Source organism: Myxine glutinosa, chromosome 4, assembly GCF_964187855.1.
Source record: "Myxine glutinosa chromosome 4, kmMyxGlut1.1, whole genome shotgun sequence".
In the NCBI taxonomy this organism is placed as follows: Eukaryota; Metazoa; Chordata; class Myxini; order Myxiniformes; family Myxinidae; genus Myxine; species Myxine glutinosa.
Window position 1 is genome coordinate 183,718,911 of NC_136264.1, and position 22,754 is coordinate 183,741,664.

The following is a 22,754-nucleotide window of genomic DNA, read 5'->3' on the forward strand; positions in this document are numbered from 1 at the left end:
ATCAGGTTCTTGTGGTCAAATGCTGTCTTTGGTTTTCGCCAAACATGTCTTCTGGTACTGTGGCCAAATAGCTCCACCTTTGACTCATCTGTCCAGAGCATATTGTTCCAGAAGTGCTGGTCTTTGCCATGGTGTTCATTGGCAAACTTTAGTCTTGCCCTGATGTTCTTTCTGGACAGCACCAGTTTCCTCCTGGCACACCTCCCATGTAGATCAAATTTGTGCAGCCTCTTTCTAATGGTAGACTCGTGCACTTTGACATCAACAGTGGCAAGAGCTAACTGTAGGTCCCGTGATGACATTCTGGGGTTCTTAGAGACTTCTTTCAGCATCTTGCGGTCTGTTCTCGGGCTGAACTCGCTGGGGCGGCCTGGCCTGAACAAGTTGGCAGTTGTTTGGAATCTTCTCCATTTGTAGATGATCTTCCGGACAGTCGAATGATTGATTTCAAATTGTTTGGAGATCTTTTTAAATCCCTTCCCAGACTCGTAGGCATCTATAACCTTCTTTCTGAAGGCCTCAGAGAGCTCTTTTGATCTAGGCATGCATGGTGATGCCGCACACTTCAACAACAAAGAGCGAACCAAACTAAATGTCTGAGGTTTAAATAAGACAGGTTCCTCCAAGATCCTCTCTAATGATGTTCTAATCATTTGCACCTGAGCTGGTGCACCTGATTCTAATTTTAGGTATTTGAAGTAGTGATAAATGTAGGGGTGTACTTACTTTTTCCACATGCGAAATTTGCATTTACGTTTATTTAAATTATACAATGGACTGCAAAATGTAAATGTTTCATGATATTTGTTATATTATATCACCTTTATCTATCAATATTGTTGAAATGAAGATCAAATAGCTGTATGTTGAAATATGTTGGAAAAGTCAAAACTTTACGTGGGGTGTACTTACTTTTTCACGTGACGAAAAGGAGCCTTTCCTATGCTCCAAGCATTTTCCCCAAGAATAGGTATTTGCTTTCTTCTCTGAAACTGCACACACTAATTATCATAGCTGATTTGGCTTCGTCTGATACGCTGAAAAATACGGTACATCACATTACCACAAGAGAGGTACGTGGTCACAAGGAAAGGCCAAGAGTAGGCGAAATGGACACAAAGGGATCAAACACTTGTTCCATCACGTATAACAAGGATGTATTTTGGTCATGAACGAGTATCCTTACCTATAGGCAAAGTACATTTCCCACTTTCATTTATCTCCTCCAGCAACACTTCCATCAATTTTGGCAACTGCTGTTTACTCGACTCATTGGAGACAAAACCATTTTCGAGCTGAAGGTTGCAAGAGCACATGTGAAGAACCATTCTTGAATATACTGAGGGTTTTGCATGTGCAGCAATTGGCAATTTATGTTAGCAACAGGAAAGTATGATTTGGATGAACTGCAGGAATAAAAGAGATGGAATGCTCGGAATTCTCACCTCCAGGGTTGTGAGGTATCCTGCAAGCTTTTTCACCACCGGTTCCAAAGAGCACGTTTTCGTCTTTGCGTCGCACACCATGCCGAGGTTGAACAGCAGTGCGTTCCGAGAATACTTTTTGTGTTCTATACAGACGGGACACCCGACAAGTTTTTTGTCCAAGGCGGTCCTGAAGACGACAAACAGTTGAAGAAACGTTTTTTGGTTTTTTTTTTTCAAAAAATAACGCCAAAGCATGAGCGGTGACAGAAAGAAAACTGGTTTAGCTCACGTCAAATCCATCCATCATGTCGTGATTATCAAATCAATCAATCGTGTAAACATAAAAGATCATACGTTATCCTTCACAAATAGTAGATGAGGTGTCATCGGCAACCTGGCCAAATTCCAATTTCCCACCTTGACTTCCTGTGTCGGAGTGGTCACCGGTCCGGGATTGTAAACCTAGCCGATAAACTTGTTTGGCAGAACTGATGCTCTGTGTAGAGCAAGGGTTGGCAACCTTTTTGTGCAGAAGAGCCAAACGAAATTAAAATATTGAGCAGTTTGTGCACAAAGAGCCAATCATACGATTTAAAGACACAATTAGCATAGCCTACTTCATTGTGAAAGTGTCGTCATGAAATAGTAAAAAAAGACGGTTTACAATCCTGGACCAGTCGACCAGGAATATGAAATTTGGTCAGGTGCCGATGATATCTCACGTCCTCTTTGTGAAGGACACCGTGAGATCTATAACGTTCTACGCTAGGTGTATCATCCTGGATGGGTTGCCACTCCGACACAGAAAGTCAAGGCAGGAATATGAAATTTGGCCAGGTGCCGATGATATCTCACGTCCTCTTTGTGAAGGACACCGTGAGATCTATAACGTTCTACGCTAGGTGTATCATCCTGGATGGATTGCCACTCCGACACAGAAAGTCAAGGCAGGAATATGAAATTTGGCCAGGTGCCGATGATATCTCACGTCCTCTTTGTGAAGGACACCGTGAGATCTATAACGTTCTACGCTAGGTGTATCATCCTGGATGGATTGCCACTCCGACACAGAAAGTCAAGGCAGGAATTTGGAATTTGTTTAGGGTGCCAGTGATAGCTTGCATAATCCCAGCAAAGGACACCATGTGATCTTTAATGTCCAACTAATGCCGGCAGATGGAATTCCAGTTTGACATCCATCCGAGGGACGGCAAACACACTGATGAATCACCCTGCCTGTAAAACACCGGAATGACAGTCTATAGACGGTCTGAGATTCAAACCCAGGCACATGATTATAGTTATAGATGAGAAGGGCACTCGGTAGAGGGCATACCTGTCAGGCTGATTAGATTAAATTTTGTATCCCAGTGATAGGCCAGATCTAGATACCGAACTAAACCAAAATCGAATCAGCTTGTTCTTGTTACATAATCAACTCGTCCACCACGTTTCGTCCGAATCCGTCCACAAATTTCTGAGATATCGTGCTAAATATCGTTTTTACCCCCATCATTCAGTCTTGAAGAATCACTTTAAAAATTATTGGATCCGATCTGAATTTAGATTTTCACCAAAATGGAATTATTTTTCCTTGTCACACACCCAATGTGTCCACCAAGTGTCATTCAAATCCATCCACAACTTGTTGAGATATTATGCTATACAGTATTGTATATCGTTTTTGGCCCTCTGTCTCAATGGTGAAGAATCACTGAAGGAAATTCTAAGATCCGGATCCAGATCTTCACCAAAATCTAATCAATTCGTCCCTGTCACATACCCAATCTGCCCACCAAATTTCATCCGAATGCATCCACAACTTTTTAAGATATCCAGCACACAAACAGACAGACAAGGGGTGAAAACATAACCTTCGCCCACCTTCGGTGGGTGGAGAGATAATAAGAATGGCTTGCATCATAACATTCAAGGATAGACCGCAAGAAGAAAATGCGGGATTATAAGGGTAAAGTTTTGTGTCCTTACACAGTTATGAGTTTATTCTGCAGTTCCGGCTTTGTAATGATATAAACGTGAACCATGTCAAACAGTTCCCTCGAGAGATAATCTTCTGGCACCTAGGAAGATACAAAATCACCACTCATGGGAATTGCACTCAAAATGGAAATGACGTCATGACAACCACAGTAATGCAATGAGAAGTGATGGTTGATACATTAGAGCAACAAGTATAAATCACTTATGTTAATGAGAAATATCACAAAATGGGTGAGAGAAAAGAAAAATATCATTACAAAAATAAAAGTCTCAAGTGCCTTGTATGGTGCTTTCAGTTGTACTCCTGGATGATGAATTTTACAAGTTTCCAATTACTTAAATTAAATATACTAGGACGTGCCCGTACGTGGGTGCTTGCCCGTACGTGCTTGCCCGTACGTGGGTGCAAAAAAACATGCGTGCAAACAACAACAACAAAAAAAAAAACTTTGAAACCACGTGGCAGTAACGACCACAGAACCCCCCCCCCCCCCCCCCCCTCTATTTACATGAAATGGTTTGGTCCATTCGCAAAGCCAAAGCGAACGGCGAACGGCTAAATCGCCATAGCTCGGTAACTACTTCTCCGATTAATATGAAACCTTGAAAAGGCACATCCTCAGGTCCCCAGCAATATACCTGGCAAGTTTCAAGTATATCGGACCCGTGGTTGTCGAGAAACAGCGGTCACAGACACACAGACACACAGACACACATAGATTACTGGAATTATAGATAGATATATTGTTGTTGCAGTTTTGAGAAAAACACTAAAAAGTAATAGCAACCACCATACAGGTCCCTTAGAATAGTTATTTCATAGCAGACCATTATTATTAGTCCCTTTCCCTTATTTTGGGTTATTATGTCATGCGTTGGGGAAAGGAAAGATAGGTCCTCCACTTATAAGGGATAAACTACCAGGCATTGCACTGGGCTCCAAGGGACATCATGGTGTCCAGGTTCAGAAACCTATCAATCAGGGTTAAAGGGACAGAGTTACGGGCTCCACCAATCGGGAGCCAGGAGACCTAAAAGATTTCCCCCCTCCCCCTTGGAGGGTGAACAAAGGGATTTTAAAGAGATTCATTCTCCCTCTTGGTTCGTGCCTGGCATCGCAGGCGGTCATGGTTCATTTGTTCTCTTGGTCACAGGCGGTCGCAGTTGTGCTGGCTCTTTGTTCTTGTGGACCTAACACGTGCCTACATCGTCCGTCCGTCTCCGTCTCCCTCTCCGTCCGTCTCTCCGTCCGTCTCTCCGTCTCTCTCTCTCTCTCTCTCTCCGTCTCTCTCTCCGTCTCTCTCTCCGTCTCTCTCTCTCTCCTCTTCCTCTTCCTCTTCCTCTTCCTCTTCCTCTTCCTCTCTCTCTCTCTCTCTCTCTCTCTCTCTCTCTCTCTCTCTCTCTCTCTCTCTCTCGTCTCAGCACGTGGACATTTCTCTCTCTGCTGGTCTCCCTCTCGCAGGCCTCGACACCTGCATTGCTACACTCTGGGCCTGTCTGACTCTGCTGGATTCGCTGGGCACGTGTGCTCCTCTCTTGGCCTGGGTCACTCTGCCGTGCTGACGATCGACCTCACTCTGCCGGTCTGTGTTGGGATCATCGTTACCTGCTTGTGCTTCTCAGTGGTGATAACGGGATGGTTGGCGCCGGGAGGAGAGGAATTTTGGAGCATCGTAGCCTTTGTGCTAGCAGGTCCTTTGTTGTTCGTTCCTCTCCCCTCCCCTGTGAAAGTGTGCTGGGCACCCATTGAAGTATATCCGTAGTAATCATAATAAGGCGTAGAATAAGCTAACTTTCTGCTTCTCATCACTTTTTCTTTGCTATTGAAATACACTACTCACAATAAGTTAGGGATATTGGCAGGTTCTTCGGTGTGGTTGATTTTGTGTATTAATTGTGTTGAAAAAAGTTGTTGGTCCTAATTCTATGGTTATGAATGAGTGTGAAAAAACACAGCATTCTTGATTTCAATACCCTAACCCTAACCCCGATAAAAAAATAATAAACTCACTCCCACAACATCCCTAACTTATTGTGAGTAGTGTAATTACATTGTAAATATCTGTAATAAATCAAATTGTTAAAACGTTTTCCTTTCTCTCTGTCCGTGAAAGTCTCTTCTCCATTGATCCGCCATTCTTTGTATCCAGTTTAACATCAACTGTAACAACTTTAGCATCCCTCTGGCGGTGACCAACGGTTTTCGCTCGGCCGTCTAAATTTCCATTAGGAATAAAGGAAACCGCCGGAGGGTACATACGGTACGTTCCCCGATTGGGACCGTCACGTGGTACAAGCAAGCTATCGCGTGACGGACCAATCGGTGTTCGTAGTTGCTGATTTGCAACCTGCTAAGTACGAAGTTACTCGTGTGCGGCAGGCGCAGGTCCGGTAAGTTCGGGAGGGAACGGAGGTTAGCCCCCTCGTAGTACACCTGAACCCCGGGCCGTAACACATTCTGTGTTCAGGAGCGGAATTCCTCCGAACACCGTAACAATTTGGTGCAGGGAGTGACATTCCACTCCGGATACCATAACACATTGGTGTCCAGGAGCGGGATTCCTGTCTGAGCACCGTAATAATAATATTTTTATTTTTTTTGATTGTAACAATTGTAACACAATTCAATTGTAAACTCTTGTAAATTGTAAAATTCAATTGTAAATTGTAAATTCAATTGTAAACAATTGTATATTGTAACAATATATATATTGTTGCGATCCCTGGTGTTGGCTTAGCGGTTAGGGTGCCGGCTTGGGATCCTAGGATCCTGGGTTCGAATCCCGGTCGATCGCTGAATTAACGCCAGGGGGGTTGACTCAGCCTGTCATCCTTCCGAGGTCGGCAAATTGAGTACCAGCTTGCTGGGATGAATGATCACGGTGTGTACCCCGGTTTAGAATAGGTACACCGTATCCCTGCGCATCGTAAGAGCGTGACCAAGGTTTGGCATCAGGAAGGGCATCCGGCCATAAAAACATTGCCTCAAAACAGGGAACCATGATTGTCATGGGGCCCGCAAGGCTAACCCCCGCTCCAGCGGGGAAAATGGCCTTAAAACGATCATTCATTTTTTTCATATTCATATATATTGTTGCGGTTTTAGAACCCACACTTGTGTAAATATGACATCATTCTTGTAAATTCAACATCATTAAAGGTAGCACCCCTAGATAGTCCACAAGCAACACGTAGGCCACCATAGGATTCCAGTTATTTCATTAGTATGTGTTTTAGATAAGGCCGTGTTTCCAATAGTTGAATCTGCGTTGTGCCAATTAAATAAGAAATAGGCCCTTTCATTCATTTTGCGACCTCCCTCTCCAAGCGACGCCATTACGCGCCCCTACAGTCGGTGCCTCATGGCTCTCCCAATTGTCACGCGCCTTTGTTAGCAGCGTTCGCTGCCTTCGCGCTCGCTCAAGCCGCCATAAGCCACGAGGTAAGGCCCGAGAAAGGAGGCAGAGCGCCAAGAAGAAGGTGTGGCCACGTCATCCAGCCGTCAAAGGCGTGGCCGGTAAGCCCTCACCAGCCAACCAGGGCTGAAGGAACATCGCTGGCAGGCATGGCAGTTTGGCTCGCGGAGCGTTTTGCTGGTCGAGATATATAAGCGTGAACGCAAAGCCCTTTCACAGGACTTATTCAGCGGCACTCTTGAGAAAGGACTTATTCAGCGGCGCTCTTGAGAAAGGACTTATTCAGCGGCGCTCTTGAGAAAGGACTTGTTGGGGGCACGCTCGTTACAAGGACTGGTTGGAGGTGCGCACGTTGTAAAAGGACTGCGTGAGAGAGCTCGCCTACACAGGACTCTTAAAGGACTCGCGTGCACACGGCGCTGATCAAAGGACTTGAAGAAGAGATATACGGTGCGGATATACGGTGTTAAAGAGAACATTGGAGAGGGTGCGTTTGGCACGGGGGTGCACATATTACGCATGCCATAGGACGCCAGCTTCCCCCCGTTATATAAGGTCCGGTCACGTTCAACTATACACGTAGCTGCCTGCCGGGTTTCGACGCTGGACCGGAGCCTAGACCCCATCGCCGGACCGTCTACATGACCATCCACCATCTACAATCCCCGTGTGAGTGTGTATGTTTGTCTGGGATATTAAGAATAAGACTGTTTTAAGACTGCCCTGTGTTCTGCTTCTTCCTCTTCCTATCCTGTACATTCTTTCGTTTCCTCTTCTCCTTCTTGTAAATAATTAATAAACCCATCTTTGTTCTTCCTACTTTCTGGTTTCCTCTTGTCCGATCGCATCCGTCCTTTCTTCCATTGGGTAAACGTGGCACGACAGGAACCGCTATAATCGGGTCTTGTCATTGTTAACGGCCCGAGTCGCGGCTCGCTTCGCTCGGCGTATCCACTAATGCTGCGGCTCGGGTGGGAGGTTATTTCCTTGCTTCACGGTCGGTGTTGGTAATTAGGTAACAGGACCAAATTGACCAGCAACCCTACCTAATACTGACCGGAAGGAACGGGGTAACTTCAGGATCAGGTCGGTCAGTAACAAACAAGGGGATTAACCCCCTCTTGGTAAGGGGAAAAGGCCGACGTTTGAGATCCGTAACAATATATATATATATATATACAGTCACGTGAAAACGTAAGTACACCCCATGTAAAGTTTTGACTTTTTCAACATATTTCAACATACAGCTATTTGATCTTCATTTCAACAATATTGATAGATGAAGGTGATATAATATAACAAATATCATGAAACATTTACATTTTGTCATCTATTGTATAATTTAAATAAACATAAATGCAAATTTCGCATGTGGAAAAAGTAAGTACACCCCTACATTTATCACTACTTCAAATACCTAAAATTAGAATGAGGTGCACCAGCTCAGGTGCAAATGATTAGAACATCGTTAGAGAGGATCTTGGAGGAACCTGTCTTATTTAAACCTCAGACATTTAGTTTGGTTTGCTCTTTGTTGTTGACGTGTGTGGTGTCACCATGACTAGATCAAAAGCGCTCTCCGAGGCCTTCAGAAAGAAGGTTATAGATGCCCTACGAGTCTGGGAAGGGATTCAAAAAGATCTCCAAACAATTTGAAATCAATCATTCGACTGTCCGGAAGATCATCTACAAGTGGAGAAGATTCCAAACAACTGCCAACTTGTTCAGGCCAGGCCACCCCAGCAAGTTCAGCCCGAGAGCAGACAGCAAGATGCTGAAAGAAGTCTCTAACAACCCCAGAATGTGATCACGGGATCAACAGGTAGCTCTTGCCACTGTTGATGTCAAAGTGCACGTGTCTACCATTAAAAAGAGGCTGCACAAATTTGATCTACATGGGAGGTGTGCCAGGAGGAAACCTTTGCTGTCCAGAAAGAACATCAGGGAAAGACTAAAGTTTTCCAATGAACACCTAAGCAAAGACCAGCATTTCTGGAACAATGTGCTCAGGACAGATGAGTCAAAGGTAGAGCTATTTGGCCACAGTACCAGAAGACATGTTTGGTGAAAACCAAAGACAGCATTTGACCACAAGAACCTGATACCAACTGTAAAGCATGGTGGTGGAAATATTATGGTTTGGGGCAGCTTTGCTGCATCAGGGCCTCGGCAGCTCACCATCATAGAATCCACTATGAATTCTTCATTGTACCAGAGGGTGCTTGAGGATAATGTGAGGCCATCTGTCGGAAAGTTGAAGCTCAACTGAAGGTGGACCTTGCAACATGACAATGACCCTAAACATACCAGTAAATCCACTAAGGAATGGCTGAAAAGAAAGAAATGGAGGGTTCTGGAATGGCCAAGTCAAAGCCCGGATCTAAATCCCATCGAAATGTTGTGGGGGGATTTGAAACGAGCTCTGCATGCAAGAAACCCCTCAAACATCGCACAGCTGAAAGAATTCTGCATGGAGGAGTGGGCAAAAATTTCTCCCAGTTGATGTCAGAGACTGGTAGACAGTTATAAGAAACGCCAACTTGAGGTTGTTTCTGCCAAAGGGGGCAATACCACCTATTGGAGCCAAGGGTGTACTTACTTTTTTGACATGCCAAATTTGCATTTATGTTTATTTAAATTATACAATGGACTACAAAATGTAAATGTTTCATGATATTTGTTATATTATATCACCTTTATCTATCAATATTGTTGAAATGAAGATCAAATAGCTGTATGTTGAAATATGTTGAAAAAGTCAAAACTTTAGATGGGTTGTACTTACTTTTTCACGTGACTCTATATATATATATATATATATATATATATATATATATATATATATATATATATATATATATATATATATATATATATATATATATATACGTATATATATATATATATCGTTTTGACAAGGCATTTGTCTTCTTATTAAAATGCAGCTGTATGTATGTATGTATGTATGTAGCCAAAACAGCACCCCCTGGTGGTGTTTGCACTAACCCATAAGTGGATAGGAACCTGAAGCTGGAATTCAATTGTAAAGATACATGTGCATTGTGCACACAAAATAATTTAATTTGAAACTAATTAAGTAATTAAACTCACACAGAACATGGTTATACGAGCTATTTGAGAAGAATACTTAATTGTCCTGACCGTCGCACACGGGCCCTTCAGCTAGTATAGGCTAATGCTGTGTCTATATTTGTCCCACCATGAAATACAGAAACACCTCGGAGAGAAAAACTTATTCAGTAAAATTTGCTTCAAATTCATCCAAATCTATGGGAAAGTTATATTTAAAAAAAACTCAGACAGAAAATTGAACTGGGCGGTGGATAGGCAACTGACCGCTGCCTCGAATTGCTCCCCACGCACCCAAAACAATTATTTGCTGTTGAAAAATATATGACCTCCCATTTTTGAGCTCTTTATACCTGCCTGATAATAAAATGCTTTATTTTTATTTTTATTAATATACATCGGCGTATTTTTACGACAGGCTTCTGCTCAAATACAGTACTTGGCTAGCTCATTGCATTTCTCGAGAGGAATCAATGAAATTTTACAATCGGCAGAGGTCTGAGAGATTTTCATGCACTCACCTGAAATGTAATCTTTGGTCCCGCCGTTGGGTGGAATTCACTAAAAAAGATACATTCCACTCTCTTGTCCTCCTGCATCTTCCTGAACACCAACAACAAAATAAAAGGTCATCAGTAATAATCAATAATGCATAACCTATGTCGTTTCCGTCAGGCCCAAAGTGATGAATACTTCCACAAAAGGGTTATTCAGTGTTGTCATTACCTTGAATGCAAGGTCATGGCAAACACCGGTTGCATGACAAGTTTCGACAAGCAACGGTTGCATGACCAGTTTAGACAAGCAACTGTTGCAAGACCAATTTTGACAAGCAACTTTGACAATTTTGACAAGCAACGGCTGTAAGACCAATTTTGAGAAGCAACGGCTGCAAGACCGATTTTGACGAGCAACGGCTGCAAGACCAATTTCGACGAGCAACGGCTGCAAGACCAATTTCGACGAGCAACGGCTGCAAGACCAATTTCGACAAGCAACGGCTGCAAGACCAATTTTGACAAGCAACGGCTGCAAGACCAATTTTGACAAGCAACGGTTGCAAGACCAATTTTGACAAGCAACGGCTGCAAGACCAATTTTGACAAGCAACGGCTGCAAGACCAATTTTGACAAGCAACGGCTGCAAGACCAATTTTGACAAGCAACGGTTGCAAGACCAATTTTGACAAGCAACGGTTGCAAGACCAATTTTGACAAGCAACGGTTGCAAGACCAATTTTGACAAGCAACGGTTGCAAGACCAATTTTGACAAGCAACGGTTGCAAGACCAATTTTGACAAGCAACGGTTGCAAGACCAATTTTGACAAGCAACGGTTGCAAGACCAATTTTGACAAGCAACGGCTGCAAGACCAATTTTGACAAGCAACGGCTGCAAGACCAATTTTGACAAGCAACGGTTGCAAGACCAATTTTGACAAGCAACGGTTGCAAGACCAATTTTGACAAGCAACGGTTGCAAGACCAATTTTGACAAGCAAACGGTTGCAAGACCAATTTTGACAAGCAACGGTTGCAAGACCAATTTTGACAAGCAACGGTTGCAAGACCAATTTTGACAGGCAACGGTTGCAAGACCAGTTTTGACAAGCAACGGCTGCAAGACCAATTTTGACAAGCAACGGTTGCAAGACCAATTTTGACAAGCAACGGTTGCAAGACCAATTTTGACAGGCAACGGTTGCAAGACCAATTTTGACAGACAACGGTTGCAAGACCAATTTTGACAGGCAACGGTTGCAAGACCAATTTTGACAAGCAACGGTTGCAAGACCAATTTTGACAGGCAACGGTTGCAAGACCAGTTTTGACAAGCAACGGGTGCAAGACCAATTTTGACAGGCAACGGTTGCAAGACCAATTTTGACAGGCAACGGTTGCAAGACCAATTTTGACAGGCAACGGTTGCAAGACCAGTTTTGACAAGCAACGGCTGCAAGACCAATTTTGACAAGCAACGGTTGCAAGACCAATTTTGACAAGCAACGGTTGCAAGACCAATTTTGACAGGCAACGGTTGCAAGACCAATTTTGACAGGCAACGGTTGCAAGACCAGTTTTGACAAGCAACGGCTGCAAGACCAGTTTTGACAAGCAACGGTTGCAAGACCAGTTTTGACAAGCAACGGCTGCAAGACCAGTTTTGACAAGCAACGGCTGCAAGACCAGTTTTGACAAGCAACGGCTGCAAGACCAGTTTTGACAAGCAACGGCTGCAAGACCAGTTTTGACAAGCAACGGTTGCAAGACCAGTTTTGACAAGCAACGGCTGCAAGACCAGTTTTGACTTGCATTCTAAACTGTGTGTATTTGATTTACTGAAAACTGAACCTGGGTGGGTTTAAGTTCTCATTCTGTATGAATGAGCATACCCAGGGGTACACCTACCTCGGGCTAAAGCCGTTTGCAGACTGAGCATTCATATTCGATACTGGTAGGTGATTCCAAGTCACGTTGACCACTGAAAGACAAACTGTTTGCTCGAAGATTTCACCTACAATATGGTGCGATCAGTTTGTATCATCTGAGTGTTTACTTCATCAAAACCATTTGTCATCTTCAACTGCACCATATCACCTCGATCACTCATCTTTCCGTCTTGCCCGCTCTTCTATCAAGTCTCACCTGTAGAACCAACTTCCCCAGTATCTTCAGTCCCATTCTTCCCTCCAGGGCTTCAAGACAGCTGTTCACCATCCATACTTCTGACCTCTTCGACCCCAACTGACCCCATTCCCAAGCAGTCCCCTTTCTCAGGTCATTGTGATTTTTCCCCTCTCTCTCACCTTTTTTTATTTCTAAGATGTCAGTTTGTTTGTTCCTTTTATGTCTCATTCCCTATTTTCCTTTCCTCTTGTTGCTGAGTTTCATTCACCTTGTTCACCCCCATGTTTCATTCACCTTGTTCACCCCCATGTTTCATTCACCTTGTTCACCCCCATGTGTCCTTCTCCTCCCAAACCTCTTACTTGATCTCACTCTCAACTTCTACTCTGCTATTGGTGTTTCCTCGTTCACATTCTGCTCTAGCTCTTCCATGGGCCTCGATCATGTAGACAAGTACATCCAATGTTCCAAGCAGTTCCTAAACTTCTGCCCAACCTCAAGACAACATCTGAGTCTTTCTCCTCATGCACCTCTTGTATACCTGTCATACCTGTATTACGTCACTTTGTTTCCACATTTTGGATTCAAACCAAGATTTGACAGAGCAGTCAATGGAGCAATATTGATATCTCTCTGAAACTCCATTCAGAAAGCACTCGTCCCAAAACTCTCCCACGTGAATTTATCTGCACTAATTCCCAGCAACCATTGCGAATGAGCACCAGAACCCTCATTCACTGCCGCCAGTGAGGTTACCCAAGAAACTACCGATGTTAAAGACAGGAGCACATATTCCCAAAAAACAACAACTTTGTGTCATTTTAAACATCAATCAAAACATTGTACCTTGTGTTTCAGATCGGTATTCCGTGCAATCGTGTTTACTCAAGCCGAAGCATACACAAGCGAACTCTGTTTAAGCCGTTACCCTTTAACCCCTGTGCCCACGGTGACGACAACACGAGTACTTCCAGGTGTACATGAGCCTGAGGCTAATATTAATCAGCAAATGTCAACTTCTAAAAGGATCAGGATTTCAGACTTACCCCGTCATATTAAAACGTTTTAATATCTACCATACAAATCGTGGATATAGCAGCTCGATCCAAGGAGAAATCAACGCAAAGTAAGGTGAACAAAATCGGCCAGTACAATACACCGCCCAAACAACATAACATCGTTCATTACATCGAGACCGCAGAAAAGATTCAGATACAAAGCAAAATATGTTATAAACACGTAAAGCGACGACGGATCTCAAACTTGGACGGTTAAATCCATAGGTAGTGGTTACTGAGAAGCCATATCACAATAATGCGCGCGTCAAACGGTCCCGCCAAGTACACCGCCACAACACAATTTCCATTGCCAAGAAACATTTATACACGTTATTTTGACAGACAGAGGCTTAAAATAAAAATATACAATAATGGATTAAACCATTATCAGCCATAACACGTCAAATAGCAATATAAAAGAATTAAGTTCTACATTCTGAATCTGCTTCGAGCGTTTGCTGTGAATCTGAGAGGTGGGTGGTTCAAACCCTGGCCGAGTCATACCAAAGATTTTAAACATGGTACGTGCTGCTTCCTTGCTTGATGTTCAGCATTTATAAAGGATAGAGCACGAACAAACAACCCTATAACAAACTAGATGCTGTGGCGGACACAAAAGCCCACTGGCGTGGTGACATCATTCCACGCACCACGTGGGCGGTGGCCACGCCCGAGGGGTAGGCGTGGCCTCATGATATACACCGGGCGACCAGCCCGGAGCAGTTTAGTGTTACAGTGTGCTCTTACAATAAAGACGTTTATATGTTACCGCTTGTCCGCTTCCTCCTTGCTCACAAGCAGCGCGCGTAACACCGCGCTTTACTGGTGACCCTCGACGTTGGATCTGCCGTAGCGATCCTTCCGAACACGACGCCATTGCAATGGCCAACGACAAGGCAATGGCGATTAAACTTCCCGAATTTTGGGAGGCCCAGGCCGAAGTCTGGTTCGTTCAAGCCGAAGCCCAATTTCAGCTTCGGCGCCTCACCAACGACGACCTGCGCTACTGCCATGTCGTCGCCTCCCTCGGGCCCGGCACGGCCGCTCGAGTTGTGTCCGTCCTTCGCCACCCACCGGACGGCCACAAGTACGAGGCACTCAAGCGGCTACTCCTAGCCACATTCGGCCTCACGGACGACGCACGGGCCGACCGCCTCCTGGATCTCCCCGAGCTCGGTGAGACGCGCCCGTCGGTCCGAATGGACCATATGCTGTCACTGTTGGGCGACGAAGCCCCCGGTTCGCTATTCCGGGCGCTTTTCCGGCGCCAACTTCCAGCGCAGGTTCGCCTCGCGTTGGCCGGGACCAAGCTAACGGAACCCCGAGCATTGGCAGCCAAGGTGGACAGGTACTTCGCCGCTTCGGACACGCGGGCGAGCGTCGACGTGGCCGTCACGGCCCTCGACGACGATGTTCAGCAGCATGTTCCACAGCATCAGCTTCTACAGCACGCTGATGTTCAGCAGCATGCTGATACGCACCTCGTGAACACCGCCACGCTCCGCCCACCGCCGCGGCGAAAACCGCCACCGCGGGGAAACCCGCCAACTCCACCGGCCTGGCAGAGCCAGCCGCGCTCCTCCAGCTCCACCACCTGGTGCCGGTTCCACGCCAAGTTCGGCCACGAAGCTCGGCGGTGTCATCCGCCGTGCTCCTTCAACGGGTCGGGAAACGCCCGGGCCGGCGCTCAATAGTGGCGATGAGCGCCGGCCGTTCGAGCAGCCTGCTGTTCATAACGGACACCTTCTCCGGGCGCCGTTACCTGTGCGACACGGGAGCGCAGGTGAGTGTCATTCCCACCGGCACGTCAGACAAGCACGCCGTGGGTGGGGGCCCCGCGCTGCTTGCCGCGAACGGGACGCCCATCCGTACGTACGGAAAACGCTGCCTCTCTCTGCGGTTTGGAGGGCAGGTTTTCCGATGGACGTTCGTCACCGCCGACGTGCCCATGGCACTGCTTGGCGCGGACTTCCTGTGCGCTAATGGGCTCCTGGTCGACGTCAAGCGCAGACGGCTTGTCCAGGCCGAGACGTTCAGCTCGCTCGCTTGTGCGTTGCCCAGCTCAACGAGCGGCTTGCCAAGCGGCTTGCCGAACGATTCGGTTCCGGCCACGTTGGTCTGTACGCTTCCGGCAGCGGACGCATTCACCCGCCTCCTCGCCGGCTTCCCGGCCCTCACGCGGCCCACCTTCTCGGCGGGGGCCGTCAAGCACGGGGTGGCCCATCACATCCCCACCGTCGGGCCACCGGTCTACGCCCGGGCACGCCGCCTCGAGCCGACGAAGCTGGCGGTGGCAAAAGCGGCGTTCGCTACCCTGGAGCGACTCGGCATCGTTCGCCGCTCAGAGAGCGCTTGGGCGTCGCCGCTGCACATCGTGCCGAAGCCCGGCGGGGGATGGCGACCGTGCGGGGACTATCGCCGTCTCAATGACGCCACGACTCCCGACCGCTACCCCGTCCCCCACATTCAGGACTTTTCCGCCCGTTTGGCGGGCAGGTCCTTCTTCTCGAAGGTGGACCTCATACGCGGCCTACCACCCCCAGGCTAACGGCCTGTGTGAGCGATTTCACCGCTCATTGAAGGCCGCGCTCCGGGCCACCCTCCACGATGGCGGCTGGGTCGACAGGCTCCCCTGGGTCCTGCTGGGCCTCCGGACGGCGCCCAAGGAGGACCTGCGCGCATCCGCGGCGGAGTTAGTCTTCAGGCAACCGCTGCGGGTGCCGGGCGAGTTCCTCCCCGACTCCACGGCACCATGGTCCGCGGCACAGCAGCGCTCCGCTCTGCAAGAGACCGCCCAGAGGTTCGCCCCGGTGCCAACGGCATGCCACGGGCACCCACCGACGCACGTCGCCCCGGAGCTTCGCACGGCGGAGTACGTCTTCGTCCGCCACGATGCCCATCGGACACCACTGCGGCCCCCGTACGACGGGCCTTTCCGCGTGCTGGAGACCGGGGCGAAGCACTTCACCCTGGACATCGGCGGTACTCCTGACCGCGTTTCGGTAGACCGCCTCAAGCCGGCCCACCTCGATGTGGACCATCCACCGCCAGTGGCCCGACCCCCACGTCGGGGCCGCCCTCCTGCGGGCGGACCCCCGGCACCGCCCAGCCCCGCCGCCACGCCGCCCCCCGGTCCTGCACCCATCCCAGGGGCATCCCGCTTGGCATCCCTGCACCCCGGACGCCGCCGATCGCCAGGGGGCGCTTCGGCCGGGTCATTCGTCTGCCCCGCAAACTGGCCCTCCAGGTGCGCGGGAATTCTGGGGGGGCGCGTGTGGCGGACACAAAAGCCCACTGGCGTGGTGACATCATTCCACGCACCACGTGGGCGGTGGCCACGCCCGAGGGGTAGGCGTGGCCTCATGATATACACCGGGCGACCAGCCCGGAGCAGTTTAATGTTGCAGTGTGCTCTTACAATAAAGACGTTTATATGTTACCGCTTGTCCGCTTCCTCCTTGCTCACAAGCAGCGCGCGTAACACCGCGCTTTAATGCTATTCATAGCATGCTTACCCTGTGGAGTCATCTTGAGTGCGAACCAACTTCTGTTTTTGAAGGGGTTTGTTTGTTTGATCCAATATGGCTGCCAGACCACATGAGCGATTACATCATAAATTTACATTCTCTATATAATTGTTGTGTAGATCACGCTCAAGAAATTTCAAACTGATCAGACTATGCGTTGTCCCTGTTGAATTATGACGTCATAATTAAGACACCAATGACATCATCGTTAACACTTATTCCCCATGCGGAGTTCTTTACAATGAGCCACGTTTCAATTTTTTCCATAGAGCGGTTTCGGATATAGAGGTGCGAAGTTTTTTCAAGATGACTCCTGTACCACGTGACCTATGACGTCATAATTATCACGAATTCTACAGGTGGAGACGCTCCTATCGCGAAAATTTTGTGTCAATCAGACCAACAATTGCAGAGACAAAAATTTCATGCTGATCGATCAAGCATTGTGCTTGTCAAATTATGACGTCATAATTAAGGTATCAATGACATCATCATTAACATATCTTATTCCCCATGGGGAGTACTTGATAACTCACCATGATTAATTTTTTTCTATTGAGCATTTTCAGAGATTATAGAGGTGCAACGTTTTGGGATTTTTCCAAGATGGCGTCCTACCACGTGACATGATATAATTATGAATAAAAAATTATTCAGGCGGAGGCGCTCATTTGGTTAAAAAAAATTCATGCCAATCTGACCAACGTTTGCTGAGAACGAATTGTAAAAATGCACACACGCCACACGTACGCACGTGTATGTACGCAACCGAATGCCTAACCCTGCTTTTTGCTTTGCGAGCGCAGGGTAACAACAGCACACCAAGGGTTTAGCCAATTCTCCATGTTTCCATGGTTTAGCCAGTTCTCCATGGTTTAGCCAATTTAGCCACCAGGGACTTGACATCTTCATCCTTCTGAATCATGTGTTGCTGGACATTAGGATGAGCCAGGTTTGATCCACCAAAGCCAATAATCCCTCTATTTTCCCAAAAATTGCCGTGCCACATTATTTCCACACACATGGAAGTTCAACACCACAATATAAACTTTCAATTGTTCATCAAATTGATGCAAAAACACGAAATGACGGCTCTTTGGGCAATCAAGTCATATACCCATTTCGGTGTCCTCTTGTTTTTCTAAAATATTGGAAAAGATTGTATAAAAGAGCAATTCCATTTCTTGATAAAAAAACTTTTCTTTTAAAAAATCTGTAGATTTTATGCGAATTAATCCATATTCACTGCTTTAATTGGTCTTACAAATAAAATGAGAGATGCCTTCATAAATTTATTAGTCCCTTCCCAGGAAGGTGACTATAAGGTTTGCTCTCAGTCTATCCGTCCGTCCATCTGTCTGTCTGTCCCATCTGTGGTTTTCCAGACTTTTTCCATACCCTTTAACATATTCAACTGAAACATGGTACTTGGCTTTGCTATGATGTTACAGAATCAGTTTCGGGGAGTTTCGTCAATTTTTCACGGTGTTGAAGTATGTAGTGCTCTTTTTGGACATATTATACATGGAGCAGTTTTCCAGACTTTTTCTCCTTACCCTTTAACACATTAAACTGAAACTTGGTTTCATGACAACTTACACAAACTGCAACTTATTCTGGAGCTTTGCATACCAAAAACAATTCGTCCTACTGTATATGGCTCACAATTGCTGAGCGCTCGTAACAAAAACATTCATTGGGTTCCCCATGAGAGGTTCACGAGTTGTTTGAATGATTGTTGGCAATGTACTAAATACAAATAGTCTCCTCAACTCGCTGATCTACCACCCTGGTCTCTTTCTGCCTCTAGATTTACACTTCCCTGGAACATTCTTACTCTGTACATTTGCTCCTTGAAGGTTGCCCATCTCTCCAATGCCAAGAGCACTCCTGTTAACTTGTCCCAATCAATATCACACCACTCTTTCCTCATACTCACCGACTCAGGTCCATAATCTACACAACTCCCTAACCCTCCTGAAACAGGTTCATATCTACACACCTCCCCAACCCTCCTGAACAGGTCTATATCTACACACATCCCCAGCCCTCCTGAAACAGGTCTATATCCACACATCCCCAACCCTCCTGAAACAGGTCCATATCTACACACCTCCCCAACCCTCCTGAACAGGTCCATATCTACACACCTCCCCAACCCTCCTGAAACAGGTCCATATCTACACACCTCCCCAACCCTCCTGGAACAGGTTCATATCTACACACCTCCCCAACCCTCCAGAAACAGGTCCATATCTACACACCTCCCAAACCCTCCAGAAACAGGTCCATATCTACACACCTCCCAAACCCTCCTGAAACAGGTGCATATCTACACACCTCCCCAACCCTCCTGAACAGGTCTACATCTACACACCTCCCAAACCCTCCTGAACAGGTCTATATCTACACACCTCCCCAACCCTCCTGAAACAGGTCCATATCTACACACCTCCCAAACCCTCCTGAAACAGGTGCATATCTACACAACTCCCCAACCCTCCTGAACAGGTCTATATCTACACACCTCCCAAACCCTCCTGAAACAGGTTCATATCTACACACCTCCCCAACCCTCCTGAAACAGGTCCATATCTACACACCTCCCAAACCCTCCTGAAACAGGTGCATATCTACACACCTCCCCAACCCTCCTGAACAGGTCTATATCTACACACCTCCCCAACCCTCCTGGAACAGGTCCATATCTACACACCTCCCCAACAGGTCCATATCTACACACCTCCCCAACCCTCCTGAAACAGGTGCATATCTACACACCTCCCCAACCCTCCTGAACAGGTCCATATCTACACACCTCCCCAACCCTCCTGGAACAGGTCCATATCTACACACCTCCCCAACAGGTCCATATCTACACACCTCCCCAACCCTCCTGAACAGGTCCATATCTACACACCTCCCCAACCATCCTGAACAGGTCCATATCTACACACCTCCCCAACCCTCCTGAACAGGTCCATATCTACACACGTCCCCAACCCTCCTGGAACAGGTCCATATCTACACACCTCCCCAACCCTCCTAGAACAGATGAACACACATCTCCCCCACCTCACTGAAGAGTGAAGGTTTGTGTATATACACCCCCCCCCCCTCCCCCTCTCATCGTGGTGACCCTTCAAGAGCCCTCCCCTTCAACACATTACAGTAGTTCAACGTCAAGAACAAAACACGACAAAGGACCCGTTCCATAGTTTCCCACGTGTGCAAACACCAAACTCCTTACATTACACAGGCCGTTCTCGTTGGCTGCAGATTGGGATCAGAATCGCAGGAATACACACTGACCGGAAAATCTTCCAGTCTAGTATATCCGTTCAATAACTCATCATTTCCACAATTACTGCTCACAGCCACTAGGCTCACAGCGTGTTTTTTGATCATTTCAGGCTTCAATCAAAGAGAGGCCCGATCAGATAAGATCACGTGTAGTTGTGAGTGAAAGTAAATTATTCGAACACATACCGAAAACAAAATTATTAAACATAACGTAAACGTAACTCTAAATTTAATTTTAATAATGATACTAAAACAAGGCCTAAACTAGCTGAGACTCCCAAAGAGTAAAAAAAAAAACTGTCTCAAACCCAAGTTACACCTTCACAAAAGATCGTTGCATATAATTTTGAATAAATCATTCCAGAGCAATAATTACAACTTTACATAACCTAACCACAAATTTCGAAACAACAAAACCCGATTCTCCAACCCCATTAATGACAAAGCGCCAACTAACCCAACCCAAGTACCCAACGCACGCACAAAGGCTAATTGATCAATTCAAATCGCGTTAAATCTCGCGAGATTTAAACCAAAGGTCGATATTTATTTTATTTTCCAGTTTGTAGTACAAAATATTAACCTTCAAATGAAGAGTAGTTTATTAAGTTTATTCCCATTACAGTATCGCTCGGATTAGGGAATACAAAAGGACGTCAGCCAACGAAGCTGCCCGTAACTTCATTATACACCTCTACGTTTTATTACTCATTTAACAAATCCATTTCAACCAATACACAAAAAAGTAAAAACACAACAGGTTTGATGCAACTCACATTCAAAACAAAGTGAGGAGATGGTGATTTAAATACAAAATAAATTAAATTCGTCGATTATTTATTGATTTAACTGCAAAGACGGTACGTACCCGTATAGTACGGTGTTGTATCTGCAACGCTTTGTCAACCTGAAAATGGTTCAAGTGCATTTTGATGACATCAAATTGTCATCTCAATGGGAATCCATGGCCAACATCACTGCATTACATGACTAGAACGGCACTCAGTGGAGAGCAAACCTCCACCTGGTTGGCCATTTCACTCAATGGTGAAGAATCACTTGAAAACTTCTACTAGCCGGATCCGGATCCGGATCTTCACCAAAATTGAATCGATTCTTCCTTGTCACACACACAACCTGTCCAACTAGTTTCGTCCCAATCCGTTCATAACTTTTTGAGATATCCTGCTATGTATCGTTTTTGACCCGATCTCCCAAAGGTGAAGAATCACTTAAAGAATTAAACAATTCTCATATCCGAATCCATATTCAGATCTTCACCAAAATCGAATCGAATCGTCCTTGTCAGACACCCAACCTGTCCACAAAGCTTTGTCCAAATCAGTCCACAACTTTTTGAGATATCCTGCTATGTATCGTTTTTAGCCCGATCTCCCAATGGTGAAGAATCACGTAAAAATGTAATAATTCTCACATCCGAATCCATATTCAGATCTTCACCAAAATCGAATCGAATCGTCCTTGTCAGACACTCAACCTGTCCACCAAGTTTCGTCCAAATCCGTCCATAACTTTTTGAGATATCCTGCTATGTATTGTTTTTAGCCCGATCTCCCAATGGTGAAGAATCACGTAAAAATTTAATAATTCTCACATCCGAATCCATATTCAGATCTTCACCAAAATCGAATCGAATCGTCCTTGTCAGACACTCAACCTGTCCACCAAGTTTCGTCCAAATCCGTCCATAACTTTTTGAGATATCCCGCTATGTATTGTTTTTGTCCCGATCTCCCAATGGTGAAGAACCACTTTAAAAATTCTAGTAGCCGGATCCGAATCCGGATCTTCACAAAAATCTAATCATTTCGTCCTTGTCACATACGCTACATCTGCCAAATTTCGTTCGAATCCATCCACAACCTTTGAGATATTTTGTTCACAAACAAACGGATAAACGGACGGACAGACAAACAGACAGGGGTGAAAACATAACCTCCATCTACCTTTGGAGGCGGAGGTAAAAAAAAAAAAAAAAAGGGCAAAAACGGATCCTCTTAACTACAAACCAATTAGCTTACTTCCAATCATCAGCAAGGTCATGGAATCCATCATCGCAGTTGATACGAAATATTTCTTGTTCTCCAACAACCTCATCGCAGATCACCAGTTTGGAATCAGACCAGGTGACTAGACCTTGGACATGCTGCTATACTAATCTCCCAACAATGGATGGAGGCCCTCAATGTCGGACCTGAGATCAGGGCCGTCTCTCTGGACATGTCTCGTGCTTTTGATACAGCTATGGCGACCAAGGCCAATTCCACACATTGCTTCCTGACT

General features: G+C 46.0%; 1 protein-coding gene across 4 annotated transcripts in view; it reads right to left on the minus strand.

The window, feature by feature from the left end:
* Positions 1-22,754, minus strand: part of NPRL2 (NPR2 like, GATOR1 complex subunit) — a 43,109-nt gene that overhangs the window by 13,442 nt on the left and 6,913 nt on the right. Inside the window, exons 1-5 of one of the 4 annotated variants that reach the window (XM_068114109.2) lie at positions 13,409-13,906; positions 10,456-10,537; positions 3,417-3,508; positions 1,446-1,614; positions 1,187-1,295 (exon numbers count right to left, since the gene is read on the minus strand). In XM_068114109.2, coding sequence (XP_067970210.1) covers positions 1,187-1,295; positions 1,446-1,614; positions 3,417-3,508; positions 10,456-10,533 — 448 coding nt within the window. In that variant the 5' untranslated portion in view covers positions 10,534-10,537; positions 13,409-13,906. Of the gene's footprint in view, positions 1-1,186; positions 1,296-1,445; positions 1,615-3,416; positions 3,509-10,455; positions 10,538-13,408; positions 13,907-22,754 lie in introns of those variants that run through there. The other 3 variants (XM_078776791.1, XM_068114110.2, XM_068114111.2) reach the window with 3 other exon arrangements.